General features: G+C 57.3%; 1 protein-coding gene across 14 annotated transcripts in view; it reads right to left on the bottom strand.

Annotated features, from left to right (window-relative positions):
- Positions 1 to 16379, bottom strand: part of MACF1 (microtubule actin crosslinking factor 1) — a 146938-nt gene that overhangs the window by 116886 nt on the left and 13673 nt on the right. For 2 of the 14 annotated variants that reach the window (XM_088067403.1, XM_088067409.1), the window contains exon 1: positions 1252 to 1627. The exons of 11 other annotated variants lie outside the window; for them this stretch is intronic. In XM_088067403.1, coding sequence (XP_087923529.1) covers positions 1252 to 1354 — 103 coding nt within the window. In that variant the 5' untranslated portion in view covers positions 1355 to 1627. Of the gene's footprint in view, positions 1 to 1251; positions 1628 to 14513; positions 14632 to 16379 lie in introns of those variants that run through there. One more of the 14 variants, XM_088067406.1, reaches the window with a different exon arrangement.

Here is a 16379-nt window from a genome sequence, read left to right as displayed (position 1 = left end):
TATCCAACACCCGGATATTTAATGAGGGAGACACCTGAGAGGTGGTGACACAAAGGAGAGCAGGGCAGATGCTCAGCAGAGCTGGGTGAGCGTCAGAGAGAGAAAAACCTGCTGCAAAATGATCCTGGTCTTCCAGGATTGGGCTTTACCTGCCCTTTTCTGGGAAAAAGCGTTGAAAGAAAACAGATACGGAATATACTCGCTGCTTGCAACATTTACTCCAGGATTTTTTTCCAAAACAGGTGGGTTTGGGGGTGGGAAACATCCCTCCCAGTAGGATGAAGCAGCAGGTCAGCATGGGGAAGAGATATCCAGTTGGGAAGCATCCAAGAGGTCCCCAAATGGAGCCAAGAACATCCCTGGACAACACTGCCCAGCCACGGAGATTAATTAAGTGGGCAGGACAGCAGGAGGAATTGCAGCGAGGCTGGCTTTAGTGGGTGACAGGCTGCACTCTGCATGTTTGTGCAACCCCCCAGTGGTTCAGAGGGGGAAAGGAAGAAGAGTATCCCAAAGCAGCATCCAGGGAAATGTCTGCGCGCGCTGCCCGGCTGCGCAGTCCCGCCCCTTTGCATGGAAAAAGGGAAAGAAAAGAGGGAATCGGTCATGGACGCGGGGAAAGGGCCCCATGCGGAGGCACAGGCGAGAACAAGCACGGCTGGGAAGAAAGAGCGAGCAATCAAAACAAACAAAAAAAGGTCGGGACAGAGAAGGAGCTGCCGAGACCTCGTCTGGGGCCTGGAGCTATTCCACAGCCCCGTAATGAATCCTCGCCCTCCTTGGGCGGTCATGTGCGAGCCCTATTTTGGGAAACTGAGGCAGGGTCAGCCTCAGCTGCTCGGTGAGGCAGTGCCAGCTCCAGGAGAATCTCCCAGGGCTGAGTCTTGCCGGTGCTGGCGGCTGTCACGGAGAGGGGTGGGAGCCACCGGGGCAGAACCCCAGCCACGTGTCGTGGGATTGTGCCAGACAAAAAGCAGCCTCATCCCCAGCCAGACCCCCTCACCCCAGTCACCCCCAGCCCCACATAAGCCAGGAATGGGTGCTGAGGCCAAATTTAGGCGCTCAAACCTCTGCCTCCCCCTCCTGACATGGGTTCAGAGCCCACTGAGGTTCCCCACGGCCGTGTCCTCTCCCTCCTCCGCACGGCCACGTCTGTCCCCGTCCGTCCCCGTCCGTGCGGCTGCCACGGCTCCTGGGGAGGGAAAACAATCCGTGTCCCTGCTCATGCCGGCCATTTTAGCACACCCCTACCTTCCCTGCTCCGGCTCCTCCAGTACAGGACACCGGCGATGCCCAGGACGTGGCTCAGGACAAAGGCAGCGGGTGGCAGATAGGAGCTCTCCGAAAGAGGCATCGCTTCCCGTTATCCCGTTATCCCAAGCCTGCCTCCGACTTTCCTCCTCCTGCCGGAGCTCGGCATCGCCGGGAGGGTGAGGGGATGGCTGAGCTGAGCCGCTGCCTGCAGAAACTTCCAAAACTTCCTGCCTGAGCCTCTGCCTGGAGCTGGCTGTGTCCCCTGGAGCTGGCAGAGCTTGGGGACAGCCAGCGCCGCTGGGACCGGGAGATTTGGGAGCTCGAAGAGGGGGCGGATAAAGGGAGAAAAGCGAGCGTCAGGCCGGCTCTAACATCTTTCCTCGGAGTTCTCGCGGCCAAACTTCGTCCCCCCCTCCCTTTCCCCGCTCGGTGGGAAGAGACGTCATCTCCTCCATATCCATTCCCAGCCCCGCTGGAAAGGAGCCGCAGCCCAGGGGATATCGGCGGCAGCAGCTGCCACACAACGTCCCCGTCCTCACGGGGGGCTTGGGACGGGCACAAAACCTCAGCTCTCCCCTCCAGGACGGGTGACAGGCAGCAGTGTCCCCTGCCAGCAGACAGCCAGAGATGCCAAGGGCATCGGGAGGGAGCGGCTGGGACACGGAGGTAACAATTCCAGGGGTGCTGGAGCCAGCGCTGTCTGCTCGCAGGAAACTCTGCCCAGCGGTGACAAAATTTGGGCATCTGGGAGCTGAGGACCACAAGCACATCCCCATCACCCTCCCTGGACGCTCTGAATAATGTGAGGAAACACCCCAAAAGATGCTCTGACAGCAGAGGTTTGTGCACTTCCCCACCCTTGCCCTGGCTGGGTGTCTCGTTTTGCCCTCAGCATCGCAGACTTTGCAACCCAGCCCCATTTACCAACGATTTGCACCAAGCTGGGCAGGGTTACTCAGGATTTCAGTTTGCACCGAGCTGGGCAGGGTTACTCAGGATTTCAGTTTGCACCAAGCTGGGCAGGGTTACTCAGGGTTTTGGTTCTGCCCTGTGCTGGGCAGGGTTACTCAGGGTTTTGGTTCTGCACCATGCTGGGCAGGGTTACTCAGGGTTTTGGTTCTGCACCATGCTGGGCAGGGTTACTCAGGGTTTTGGTTCTGCACCGAGCTGGGCAGGGTTACTCAGGATTTTGGTTCTGCACCATGCTGGGCAGGGTTACTCAGGATTTTGGTTCTGCACTATCCTGGGCAGGGTTACTCAGGATTTTGGTTCTGCACTATCCTGGGCAGGGTTACTCAGGGTTTTGGTTCTGCCCTGTGCTGGGCAGGGTTACTCAGGATTTTGGTTTGCACCATGCTGGGCAGGGTTACTCAGGGTTTTGGTTTGCACCGAGCTGGGCAGGGTTACTCAGGGTTTTGGTTCTGCCCTGTGCTGGGCAGGGTTACTCAGGATTTTGGTTCTGCACCGAGCTGGGCAGGGTTACTCAGGATTTTGGTTCTGCACCGAGCTGGGCAGGGTTACTCAGGGTTTTGGTTTGCACCGAGCTGGGCAGGGTTACTCAGGGTTTTGGTTCTGCCCTGTGCTGGGCAGGGTTACTCAGGGTTTTGGTTCTGCACCGAGCTGGGCAGGGTTACTCAGGGTTTTGGTTTGCACCAAGCTGGGCAGAGTTACTCAGGATTTTGGTTCTGCACTATCCTGGGCAGGGTTACTCAGGGTTTTGGTTCTGCCCTGTGCTGGGCAGGGTTACTCAGGATTTTGGTTCTGCACTGAGCTGGGCAGGGTTACTCAGGATTTTGGTTCTGCACTGAGCTGGGCACCGTTACTCAGAATTTCGTTTGTTTTCAGAGATGTTTCCGCTGCTGGCGGTACCAGGAACGGCCCAGGGAAACCGAGAGCAGGCGGTGCCTCCCCGGCCCCCCTGATGTTGTAACCACAAGCAAACGGGGTGGGGAGGCTCCCACAAAGCCTGGATTGATCTCACAGCCGCTCACGTCCCCCCTGCCAGCTCCAGAGGGAGAAACTGGCTCTTGGGTAGAGGTTGTAAGGAATTAAAGAGTCGTTTTTCGCCATTCCTGCCTCCCAAGGGCTCAGACAAGAAGGGGTTGTTGTGCCGAGGTGAGGGTGGCACAGAGCAGACCTGCAGAGCATCAGCCTGGCTCAGGATTTCCTGGTGAGAGAGCCAGGAACCCCAGCTCAGGATTTACTGACCAGGAGACACAGCTCAGCACCGCACCAGAAGCCATCCCACAGCTCCTGCTCCACATTTGGGAAACCCCATGAGACCCAGGGTTTCATCCAGGTGCAAACAGAGATTTCTATTATATTTATGACCCTGAGCAGTTGCTAGTGTGCTAGCCAGGCACACAAAGAAAACTGCATCAAGCAAAACCTGATAGACCCAAACATTGCCTGAAACATTCCAAAATCTGCAGAGTTTTCCCAGAGAAGCTGCGGTTGCCCCATCCCTGGAAGTGTGTCCAGCCTGGCTGGAAAGGGCTTGGAGAGCCCTGGGAGAGTGGAAGGTGTCCCTGCCCGTGGCAGAGGGGATGGAATGAGATGATTTTTAAGGCCCCTTCCACCCAACCATCCCATGTTCCTATGATTGCTTCATTCCCCGGGGGTTCCTGCAGCCCCCACATCTTTTGGGACAATGAGATGGGTGATGAAAAAATACAGAATTACCCCGGGGCTCAGCGCTGTTGCAATATATTCTCCAGATCTCCATCCCTGCCTGGATGAAAAATATCCTGGCACAGTTTTCCTCCCAAGACGTCTGCTTTCTGTTAAAGCTGCAGGAGGAACGACCCACCACGAGGCAGGCACCATAAATGGGCCCCGTGGTCCAACCTGAGAGGGGCAAAAAGCCTCCTGCAAGGCAGATGAGAGCTGGAGATGTGATGGGGCTGGGATGTGCCAGTGGAAAAGGGTCCAGGAAGCAGGAGCTGGTTTCCCACATCCCCTCTCACCCCTGAGCTGTAACCATGGGGTTGCTCTTGGGTTTCCTGGGTGTTTCCTGCATGGAGGGGATGATAAAATGCACTGAATGCTGCCAGCTGTTCTGGCTGGAGAAGGCACTAATAAGTCTTAATATAGAATATTTTTATATTTTTTAATTTATTTTATATTTTTTTAATTTATTTTATTTATTTGTATACAATTATATTAATAAATTAATACCTTATATATATATATATAAATTATTCATATATTAATCCATATATAATCATGTATAAATACATGTTTTTATTTATTTTCACACATGGTATATTACATATAGTTCCATTAGACTATATATAAATATAGTTTGTTTTATTGTTTATATTAGTTTGTTTTATATTATATATTTATTTATATATATATATATTTGTGTAATATGTTTTATATTATATTATTATTATTTTATATATTATATTATATATAAAATACAATATATAATATATTATATATTATATATTATATATTATATATTATATATTATATATTATATATACAATATTATATATTATATATTATATATAAAATTGTATATTATATATTATATTATATATAATTATATTATATTATTATTTCTATTTATATATTATACATATAGTTTGTTTTATATTTATATTGTTTAATGGAATCATTAGAATGCCCTGACTTGGAAAAGATCACAAGGACCACACAAAGCCCAACTTTTGAATGTATTAATATAAATGTATATTTATATCAATAAATATCAATAATAATTGATATCAATAAATGCACTTTGCTGCATCAGGACACCCTGGGGATTCCTGTGATCCCAAATTCATCCAGCTCAGTCTAACACCATCACCCCACTTTCATTTTCCCACCGCAGGAAGCTGACAGGGGAGGAAGGAGGAGGCTGATTCGGGGTGTCAGGAGACAACGTCGGGTTTTGGGGTGACTCTGGCAGGCTCCGGGGACCACCCAGCCCCGGATGCAGCCAGCAGCGCCCGCACCCTCCCCTCCCTGCCATGGAAACCACCGCGAGCACCCAAAACACAAACAGCTCATTTTTAGTTCCTCGCAAGGCGGCTTCTCCCGGAAAGGAAAGGGGTGGGGAGAGGACGCATCTCCCGCCCGCGCAGGAATTTGGGGAGCGGAGAGGCTCTGTCCTCCCACTCGGGGGTCCCCACCTTGCAGGGCACCTCCTCGTTCCACGGGGTACCCTGGGCAGCATCACCCAGAAGGGTGGGGTGGGTTTGGGGTACCCCATGGGGCAGCATCACCCACAAGGGTGGGGTTTGGGGTACCCCGTGGGGCAGCATCACCCACAAGGGTGGGTTTGGGGTACCCCATGGGGCAGCATCACCCACAAGGGTGGGGTTTGGGGTTTGGGGTTTGGGGTTTGGGGTTTGGGGTTTGGGGTACCCCATGGGGCAGCATCACCCACAAGGGTGGGGTTTGGGGTTTGGGGTTTGGGGTTTGGGGTACCCCGTGGGGCAGCATCACCCACAAGGGTGGGGTTTGGGGTACCCCGTGGGGCAGCTGGGGGGAGGCGAAGCCCGGACCCCCACCTCGCTCTGCCCGGAGCTGAGTCACGCCAAGCTTTGGGTGTCCCGGACTGTTCCTCCCCCTCCATGTGAGTAATGCTCAGGCGACAGAGATCAGCTCCCGGCTCCGGCATCTCCTTATATGACCGGAGAAAGCTGCGGGGCAGCGTCACACGGGAGCCGGGCACAGCCCCCGTGTCCTGCCGGCACTCAGGGCACGGAGACACGGCCTGGCACCGCCACCGGGATGCTCCTTCACCCCCTGCCCGCTGTGGCCTCGCAGAAGGCAGCGAAAGGTCCGTGAGCTGCGGGCAGGGCGGCGTGTCCCGGCCCCGGGAGGTGACAGCCAGATGGCACTGTGGAAACGCCGGAGCGGGCATCGCTGCCAGAGCCAGAGCCAGAGCCGGGGCCGAGCATCGCTCCGAGCCTCTGCCCGCACCCCACCGTGCCCACCCGGCCGGGGGTGCCCCCAGAGCCCCCCACAGCCAAGGGCAGCAACGCCCCTCCGCTGCCTGCAGCAGGAAAAACCGCACGGGAACACCCGGGAGTGCCCTGGGGGAGCCAGGAGTGCCCTGGGGCAGCCAGGAGTGCCCTGGGGCAGCCAGGAGTGCCCTGGGGCAGCCAGGAGTGCCCTGGGGCAGCCAGGAGTGCCCTGGAACAGCCAGGAATGCCCTGGGGCAGCCAGGAATGCCCTGGGGGAGCCGGGAGTGCCCTGGGGGAGCCGGGAGTGCCCTGGGGGAGCCAGGAATGCCCTGGGGCAGCCAGGAATGCCCTGGGGGAGCCAGGAATGCCCTGGGGGAGCCGGGAGTGCCCTGGGGGAGCCGGGAGTGCCCTGGGGGAGCCGGGAGTGCCCTGGGGCAGCCAAGAGTGCCCTGGGGGAGCCAGGGAGGCACTGGGGCAGCCAAGAGTGCCCTGGGGCAGCCAGGAATGCCCTGGGGCAGCCAGGAATGCCCTGGGGGAGCCGGGAGTGCCCTGGGGGAGCCGGGAGTGCCCTGGGGGAGCCGGGAGTGCCCTGGGGAGCTTCTCTGCCCCAAAGGATCACCGGGGTCACCCCACGCTGCCCACGAACCCCAGTTCCCACAGTAGCTAAAGTGCTGAGCACGCACAGAGCCGTGACTGCAGGAGCCAGGTTTCCTGCCGTGCTTCCTCAGCGAAGCTTTTCCCCTTTCTGTTGTTTTTTCCTCCTTTCTGGGAGCTTTAGGAGCAAATCTCAGCCAGTTACCGAGCGGCAGCGGCTGAAAATCGACCAGGAGGGGAAGGGGAATGCAGGTTTTGGATCAGGGGTGCCTTGGTAAATCAAAGACAGCTTCACCCAGGGGCAGGTCCCGCTCTGGAGTGGGTCAAGGAGCCTGTCTGGGCTTCCAGAGGGGCTGGATGGGGGCACAGGGCTGGAGCAAACACTGTTCCTAATCCTCAGCCAGGGCACGCAGCATCGCTCAGCTGAGATCGCTCCCCCCTCACCCAGATCACAGCTCTTCCCCTCCTGCACAGCATCACACCCTCCTGGCAAAACCACAGCAAAGGCGGCTGCGGACAGACAGACAGACAGCCAGACAGCTCAGCAAGGCACATCCCCGCACGTGCCAGGGCACCCCAATCCTGCCGGCAAGCACGGGCAGAGCCCCGGCGGGGCGCGGAGCCCCGCTCCACCCTGCCCGCGGCGCCAGCAGCCTTGGGAAAGGAAAGCCAGAACAAAGATGACGTTTCTTCTGATCCGGGCTATTAAAAACAAGGTGGAACGAGGCGGGTCAGAGCTCCCGACGCTGCCCCGCTCCTCGGCTCCGGCTCGCAATCCCCTCCCGCTGCCGGTGAATCACCGGCCCGGCGTGTGCGGGCACAGCCGCTGAGCCCCGGCCAGCCGGCTCCTGGCACAGCGGGCACATTCCCCACGTTCAACATTTCCTTCTGGCTTTCATCATTCCCCAAGAGGCCACATTCCCGCTGGGAGGGACAGGGAGAAGCGCCGGGGGTCCCGTGCTGGCCCCTGGGCATCGCCACCCAACTGCAGCGCTGCGAAAATTGGGATGGTGGGAACAGCAGCACTCTTGTGACCCTGGAAAATCAACGTCCCAAACACAGGGGTTTGTGCAAAGAGGGATTTTGGGTCCCTCCGTTGCTCAGGAATACCGGGAGCTCGAGCTGGGCTTTATCTGGATTAACCAGAGCAGCTCCATCCCACCCAGGGCTGGGGGGCTGTTCTGCACCGTGAGGGCAGCACAAATCAATATTTGCCTGCAAATCTCTCACAGAGGAGCTTCCAAAGGTCAGCGAAATGAGGGGAGAGGGAAGGGGCTGGGAGGGAACCTTGGAACACCCTCCCCTAAGGCACCATCAGCGGTAAAATCGGAACTGAGCAAAAGGAAGCTCCGGTGATAAAAATGGAGATGTTCCCTTTTCCAGCAGACGTCTGGGCACCAAAATTAGAATATTATCTTTTAAAAAAGACAAGACTTCCCTTCCCACAGCAGGGCTGACAGTGCTGCATCGGGGGGACGTGGGAAAGCACCCCAGGATCACCTTGCTGTGAGATACGGAGGTGGAGGGCAGGGATAAGAAAGTTGGAGGCAAGGCTGGAAGCAAACATCGTTCCTGTGGCTTTCATCCTGCAAAGGCAAACAGCTGAGCTGGACAGCCACCTGCTCATGACTTAATCATTCCCCAGCAGCATGAACTCCTGCTGCTGGGCTGGAGGGCAAATCCCCCAGCACACCAGCAGTTATGGGCCCTAGGGGAATGTGACCTCCCAACGGGGGCCGTCCAACTCCAGGGAGATGGACAGAGCCAACAGGAGAACCCAAGGCCTCGAGAATCTCAGAAATAACTCAGGAGACTGTTCCCTTCATGGCAGGATCAGGGAGAGGCTCCCACATCTCCTGCAGGATGAGCAGTCGGTATTCCCAGGGCATCACCTTCCTTTCCTCGGCCGGGATCGCTTTTTGGCGTCCCAGATTCAGCAACTTTCCCGGGGCACCCAGAGCCACCAGCACTTCCAGCCCTGCTGCCCACCCCTCCATGCATCCCCCAGAGCGACCCCAGCTCCCTGACACGGATCCCTGGGCAGATCCTTGAGCCACGTGCACACAATGCCAGCCTGCACACATCTCATTCCAACTCTTTCCAACACCGCCTGGCCTTCGGAACTCTCCCTCCAGCCTGGGAGCGAGCGTCACGCTGGAGGGGGGGTGATCTCACCGCTGCTTTCCCAGCAAAACAAACCTCCCTCCCCAAGGCTGCCGGGATTCTGCTGACGGAGCAGCTCAGGCATTATTTCATCGGAAGCCTCCCCGTGCCTTGTCACCCCTCCGAGGACGCTGGCAGCGCCTGCTGATCCAGCGATGCCATGAAATTCACGTAACCCCGGAAAGCACCGAGCCCCACGGAGCTGGCACGGACTCGGTGGCACCGTCCTGCACGGAGAGGGCAGCAGGGAAGAGGCACTGGGGGCACGGATAAAAGCTCCACGGAGAGCCTGGAGCCATCCTGGATGCGCTTGGAAATGCTGGGTGGGAGGGAAGAGGTGAAGCCGGTGCTGCAGGTGAGGAGGAGGGGGATGAACAGGGGAGGGCACAGCAAAGATCTCTCGGAAGAAAACACCGCGGGCTCTTCGGGAGGGAGCAGCAGCAGCCCTGGGCAGAGGAAGGCCCGCTCGCACACCCACGTGCAAGAGGACACACACGTCTGCACGCCTCACCAGGGGCCTGTGCTGACATGAGAGGTGGCTTCTTTCCCAGGCCGGGGGAGGAGGAGGAAGGCGATGCCATCTCCGGGTCCCTCCCTGCCCCTCCGGCCACGGGGACAACGCCACACACCTCCAGAGAGCCTCTCTGCGGCTGGGTAAACACCTGCTCCCGAATTCCCAGCACATCCCGGCAGCCGAGGGAGAAAGCCACGAAAAAAACAAGTCACCAAAACCAAACAAGTCACCAACAACAAGTCACCAACAACAAGTCACCAACAACAAGTCACCAACAACAAGTCACCAACAACAAGTCACCAACAACAAGTCACCAGAAACAAACAAGTCACCAACAACAAGTCACCAAAAGCAAGTCACCAAAAACAAGCAAGTCACCAAAAAACACACCCCCACCATCAGATCTGCTCATCCACAGAGGGGATGGCCACAGCCCCGTCCTGGAGAGCAGCCCAAATCCCAAATCCTGCACCGGGAATGCCTGAATGCTGGAAAATCCCCCCAAATGAAGTCTCAGGCCCCAGCCCCTCCTGGAGGAGCCGGAGCCCGCTGCGGTGTGGGGCTCGGGGTGCGGAGCTGCTCGCCGAGCCCCAGGGAGAGCCGTGGGGAGCCGGATCGGAGCCACGGCACTGGGATCATCCCCGGCAGCTCAACTCCGAGCTTTGCACTTCCCACAGCAGGGCTTAGGGAGCAGGAAAGCCGGAGGGAGGAGGGATGGCCGGCATCAAAACTCCTTTTCTACCAGCTAACAAAAGAGCCGGTGTCTCCTCAGAGAGGCTCCTTATTCCAACGCCAAGCAGAGGCTGCTTGGCAGCGGGGGAAAGAGGGAAATGTTGGGCTAGTGGGAACTGGCTGCGCATTGTTTGGGGGATGCTGTGTTTGCACAGGCCCCACAGCATGGGGGTGTTGGGGTCAGAGGGGTCAGGGCTGGCCTCTCCCCTGGGTACAGCCACCAGCTCTGGTGGCCTCGTCCTGCTCCCCACAAATAAAGCACAGAGGTCACTGCTCAAGGTGCTGTTAGGAAGCTGTGGGTTCATCCTGCCTCATCCTGCTCCCCACAAATAAAGCACAGAGGTCACTGCCCAAGGAGCTGTTAGGAAGCTGTGGGTCCCCCCTTTCCTCTGCTTTCAGCTCCCCAGGTGTGCCCCAAAACCCAGCTCAGGGTGTCCCCACCCTCGCCACGCCGGGAACACAAGGACGGCAGCGGTGGAGCCGGAGATGTACCAAGCCTCCTCTGAGAAATGGAGGTCAAAGAGAAGGAAGCAGCCGATTCCCTCCTCTTCCTCTGCAGATGGAGGGCAAGCAGCAACCTTGAGCCCTGATCTCATTAGATGTCCCAAACTAAGCAGTGTGAAACCTGATTAGCGCCGGGCGGGAGGCGGGTGAAGGAGCGGCAGCTTGTCCTGCCAGCCAGCCCCAGCACCCTGCCTCTGGAGAGGGGGGGTCTGACAAGCTGGGCACCCACAGCTGCCTCCCCACAGCACCCAGGACCTGGTCCTGGTCCTTCCAAACTCCATCACACCCCAGGTCGTGGCTGTGCTGTGCCCTGAAGTGATGCTTCATCCCAGCCGCTCCCGCCAGCTCCCAGCCAGTTGGCCTCAGTGTGCAGCAGCACAGAGAAATGTAGGATTAAAAAAAAGGGGGAGGCAGGAGCCCAAAACCTCTGTTCCCTAGAGACCTGCTCTCCTGCAGAGAAACTTAATCCCTGTTAAAAAGCAAATGAAATAATCCAGTTGCTAACACTGCTCTGGCCGCTCCGTCCAAGCCCCAGATCCGCCGGACCCCTCCAGCCTGGCCCAAGCCCAGCAGATTCCCTCAGCAGGGCTGAGCCGGACTTCTCTGGGGCTAAAACCATCCCAGACACCATAAAGCTGTGCTGGGAAAGCTGTAAATGGACAGAGATCCTCACTGAGGGCACAGCCCGTGAGTGTCCCTGCCTGGCAGAGCTGCCCAGGGGACACCACAGCGCGCGGCCGTGCCGGGGAAGTGTCCCTCACCCTTCCCCAGGAGACAGCCCGATCCTCACACTGAGGGACACAAAACTCACCAGGCAGAGCCAAAACTCACCAGGGCCTCCACCCAGGGCAGCCAGGGAAGGTGTTGGCCTTGGATCTCTTATCTCACCCGGCCACCTTGGGCGGCCCCGTCTGCTCCTCGGGGAAGCCACCACGCGATGGGACGAAAGCAAACGGTGACAACAAGGGGACGAGCTGTGGCACACAGCAGGGCAGGATGCTGCTCCTGCTCCGATCCCACACATCCCTCAGGCACCAGAGCCACCACATAACACCCAAATCCCTCCTTTTTAACAGCAGAAACTTCGCAGAGCTGCGAGATTCCTCGCTGGGGCACAGGCACCATGGTGAGGTGACAGGAACAAGCGTGGACCCACTCCTTGGTCACGGGGGAAAATCTGAGCCCGGTTCCCCTGGGGAAAGCACATGGCAGCTCCAAGGTCAGATGGAGCCAGATTAGCTGGAAATGCACGGACAGGGCCGAGGAGATGCCAGGTTTGAGCTGGCTGCCAAGTAAATAACAAAACTCCTCAGAAAGCGAAACCAGCCGGCCTCGTGCTCGCTGGTAAAATTAACCCAGCAATAAATTTGTAACCAAATGTGTTTCCTCAGCCAAGCCCGAAGGATCTGGTCATCTCGGGGCCGTGACCGGCGCTGCCCTGGGAAACTCAAGATGGAAAGTGTGTGGAAAGTCCAGGTGACCCCACGCCCACCGGGGCAGGGTCCCTCCCGGGGCAACATCCTTTGTCCCCAGCATGGAGACAAAGGCCCCCCAGCCCCATCCCAGCTGGGGGCACTGGGATGCTCTCCAAGCCCCTTGGAGGGCTGACAGGGATGGATGCTGGCACCGAGCCGGGGGTCAGGGGCCTGGACTTACACACACGAGCATTTACATATGAAACGCTCCCAGCTCCAATATCCGCTGCTGCCTCCACCTCCCCGGGGAGATGAATAGAGATGAGGGGGGGAGAAGGGAAAAGAAACCTCTCCAGCAATAAAACCTTGTTTTCCTCCAGCTCTGGCCAGCCCTGCAGCTCAAGGGCAGGCTGGGCTGGCTGTTTGCAGTGCTGGGAGCACACTCAGATCCATGGCAATGCCAAGCAGTGACAGCAGGATGCACGGCACAGCATCCTCACGCCAGTGAGCACCACAGAGCCCTGTGGGCACCCCTTTTGTGCTTGGATGCACAGGGAAGGCCCCCAGCAGCGTGAGAGGGCTCCAACTGTGCTGGCTCAAGCAGCCTTTGGCCTCCTGCAAGCACAGAATGCCAGGCTGCTTTGGTTGGAAGGGACCTTAAAGGCCATTTCATCCCCATGGGCAGGGACACCTTCCACCAGACCAGGCTGCTCCAAGCCCTGTCCAACCTGGCCTTGGACACTTCCAGCCTCCACCCCTTCCCTGCCCACACCCCCCCTGAATTAAAGCCACAAAGGGCTGTGCTAAACACAGCTGGTGACAGGCAAAGTCAGCATCACGGGGTCTAGAGGCAGCAAAACAGACCAAAACCCACAGATCTGGCTTCTCGGGGACGTGCCACCCGCCTTTCCATGTCCTTGTTCCGGGCTTGTGGGAGCGGAAAGTGCCACGAGCTCCGGGATGTGGAGCCAGAGCAGGAGCCAAGGCTCCAGGCAGGGCTCTGGGCAGCACCTGGAGAGGGGAAGGCTGCCAGCTCAGCTCCTGCAAGCAGTCACCTTGTAAACACGATTAATAATGTCATCTTGGCTCCCTGCGCCTTGCTCTCGCGGGCAGGACGGGAATTGGCCGAGCTGCAGCTGGAGACGGGGCTCAAAGCTCCACGGGAGAGCCTCAGCAGCAGCCCCAAAATGTACAAAAGGGCTCAGTGGCACCCAAAGGCAGCACCCAAAGCCAGCCATGGGGCTGCTCCAGCTGCCAAGGGGCCGGAGATGGAGGGGCCAGAGCTGGCCAGCACCCCCGGCAGGCACATGGCCACTCGGGGCTCCTTTCACTTTGATTCCCAGTGCCAGCTGCAGCCAGGCTCAGGAAAAATTTATGATGGACACCACGGCAGGATAAGAAAGTGAATTATATTCCTCCCAGACTCGATAACTCAGGGCAGCTGTCAGCACAGAGCTGCGGGATTAACCCTTCGCGGCGGTGGCACGGGAGGGTGGGGACACTGCCAGCCCGCTGGTGACAACTCCCTTGGCTCCCTGCTAAATTAAACATGGAATTGATTCACCTTTGTTATACAATGGGATCAGCTGGTAAAGCCCAGCCGAGGCCTCGATGTAAAAAAGGGAGAGTCAATGACAGCATTGTTGGATGACAGGCGATGGCATTCCAGGTGCCTTCTGTTTTCCTCACCTCTCCTTCTAGCACAACCCCTGCAGCAGGATGAGGCTGGCTGGGAGTTCCAGAGGAAAAAAGCTCCTCTGACAGCAGGGAGGATAAAAAATGGAGAAAGAAAAGGGGAGAAAAAGCATTCCCAGAGCACCAGGTAAGCCGAGCTGCTCTCCGGGCTTGCTGCTCGTGACAGCGGGACAACGGCTGCCTGCCTCCAGCCACCTGCCAGGGGCCAGCCCAGCACGATCGGGTGTCCCAGCCGGCTCTCCTGGGACAGCCTGAGAGGCAGGAGAGGGCAGAGAGCTGGGAATGAGCTCTAGAAAGAAGGGAAGTGGGAAAACAGCAATCTGCACCCAGGTGCCACCGTGCACCCGCAGCCACGCGGCGAAAACGCCCTCAGCAGAGCAGGATCGGGCCCCATCCCGTGGGAACAGGGGGATGAGGGCTCCCCTGGAGCAGGAATTCCAGCTCAATTCCTTTCCCAGCTGTTATTTACCAAGCAGCTTCCTCGGGCTCCCCGAGCTGCTCGCAAGGCTGGGCCGGCCGCTGCCCCAGCGCTCCTTTGTGCCCAGCTCCAAACCCAAGCAAAGGACAAAAGAGGGAAGTGAAGCGGAGCCCTGGAAGCACCACCCCTCCCTGGGAAGCCGGCAGCTCCTCCTGGCAGTGCCTGGAGAGCTCCATCCACCTCCATGGCCGACGGGTGACAGATGGTGGCACCCAGCCGGAGCCGCCACGGGTCACAAATACCTCTCAGGCCGCCGAGCCCACTCAGGAACTTCTTGTACTTCTCCAAATTCATCTTCCAGCCGAACCCAGCCCTCTCCTCAGCCTCAGCATCGGGGCACCCACGAGCTCCAGCCGCTGTCCCCGGCTCAGCATTCCCGCTGGACTCCTCTCGGCCGCCCTTTGACCACTGGCACTGTTTCCTTATTTGATGAAGCACACCAAAGCTTCCCAGGGCTGAGGCCACCCCCCCTTTTTGTAAATGAGCCCAGCAACTGCCCCTCACCACCCCCCTGGCATCCCTCATCCCACCCCTCCACGCCAGATTGTATGTCCTGGGGATATTTCCAGCGTCTTCAAGGGAATTGGGAGGGGAAGGAAAAAAAAACCCCATGGGATTTAAGGCTGGTAGGCAGGAGATGAGGAAAACGCAGGCAGATCCATCCCTGGGGGAAAAGCCACCTTGGATTGACACCAGGGCGACAGTCTGGGAGAAGCCATCAGGAAAGTGCCGTAAAATGTTGGGAAAATGGGCCAGGTGAGACCCAGGAGCAGATGGGGAGCAGATCCCTCCCGTCTCTGCCCCCCGACACTCGCCACATGCTCACCTCGCCCCGCCTGCGAGGCGCACACAAAGCTGAAAAGGAGATTTACTGGTTTTCAAGGAATTTTTTGGCAGCAGGAACCAGCCCAGAGTGATCCAAGGGGATCCAAGACCCTGAGCTGCTCATTGCTGCCCTTCAGCAGGACTGGTGTCCACTGGGCACGGACCAGGACTTCTGTTAAATCAAATAATAAAAGCAATAATGACAATGATAATTATAATAATATAATCATCAGCAGTGTTGAAATGTGCTGTCATGGAGGTGGATCCTGCTCTCCCCATTCCCTCTCTGGAAAGATCCCAGCAGATTGAGCAAGACCCACCACACGGTACAGGATCATCCTGCCTGGGCTCTCACACAGCATTTGAGCTCTGCCAGAGGAAGGGGAGAGAAACAGAGCAGGGATGTGCTGCAGGAGCCAAAACTGCCCCAAAAAGCCTGGGGAGAAGCTCCCTGAAACTCAAGGCAGAAAGGAGATTCCCCTCATCCACAGGCACGTGAATCCCTGGCTCCTTCACCGAGATGCATCCCCAGAGCGACCCACGTCCCATGGCAAATTATCCATCAAAATATTAACAAAATATTTTATAAATAAAAATATCAATAAAACCAGAACACTCATGGAAGCAGCCCCGTGTCCAGCTCCTCCACAGCTCCAGGACAGACGGACACTTCTCCAGGGACAGACACACACCGGGGGTATCACTTTGCATGGTGAGCAGAGCAAACCCAGCGGGCCAGTTGCTGCCTGTGCCCCTGACAGCTGGGATCCAGGGAGCCAAAAAATCCCTCTGGGAGCTCCCAGAAAAGGGTGGGGCAGGTGCTGAGGTGCCTTCTCCACACTCTGATTTCCCCCAGCACCCTCTGCACCCTGCTGGGATGGAGGTGATGTTCATCCGTTCATCCCAGCAGGATCCAGGAGCTGATCCAGCCACCAGGGAGTGGCCAAATGATTTAGGATTTAGGAGCTGGGGGTGCATCCCTGGCATCACAGGGCCATTCCCAGCCATCCCCCTGCGCCTGCCGGCAGCAGAATAGAGAAAAAAAGTTGTGAGAAGCCAAGTTGTCACCACTAAAAATAGCACAATGGAATTTTCCTCTAAAGGAAGAAAAAAAAAAAAAGGGGGGGGGAGAGAAAAAAAAAAAATCCTGATCCTTGCTGACAAAGGGGCTGTGAGAAGGAAGGGTGGGAACAGCCCCACGGAGGGGACATGAGGGGACATCAGGTCCTTCCCATCCGACACCCCCAAACAGAGAGAGCTGAGCCCATCACGGGGGGACAGCG

Source organism: Pseudopodoces humilis, chromosome 27, assembly GCF_049639895.1.
Source record: "Pseudopodoces humilis isolate 2021_Gansu_Grassland_sample_001 chromosome 27, ASM4963989v1, whole genome shotgun sequence".
Lineage (NCBI taxonomy): Eukaryota > Metazoa > Chordata > Aves > Passeriformes > Paridae > Pseudopodoces > Pseudopodoces humilis.
The sequence above is the reverse complement of the archived record's forward strand: the minus strand, read 5'-3'. Positions and strand labels throughout refer to the sequence as shown.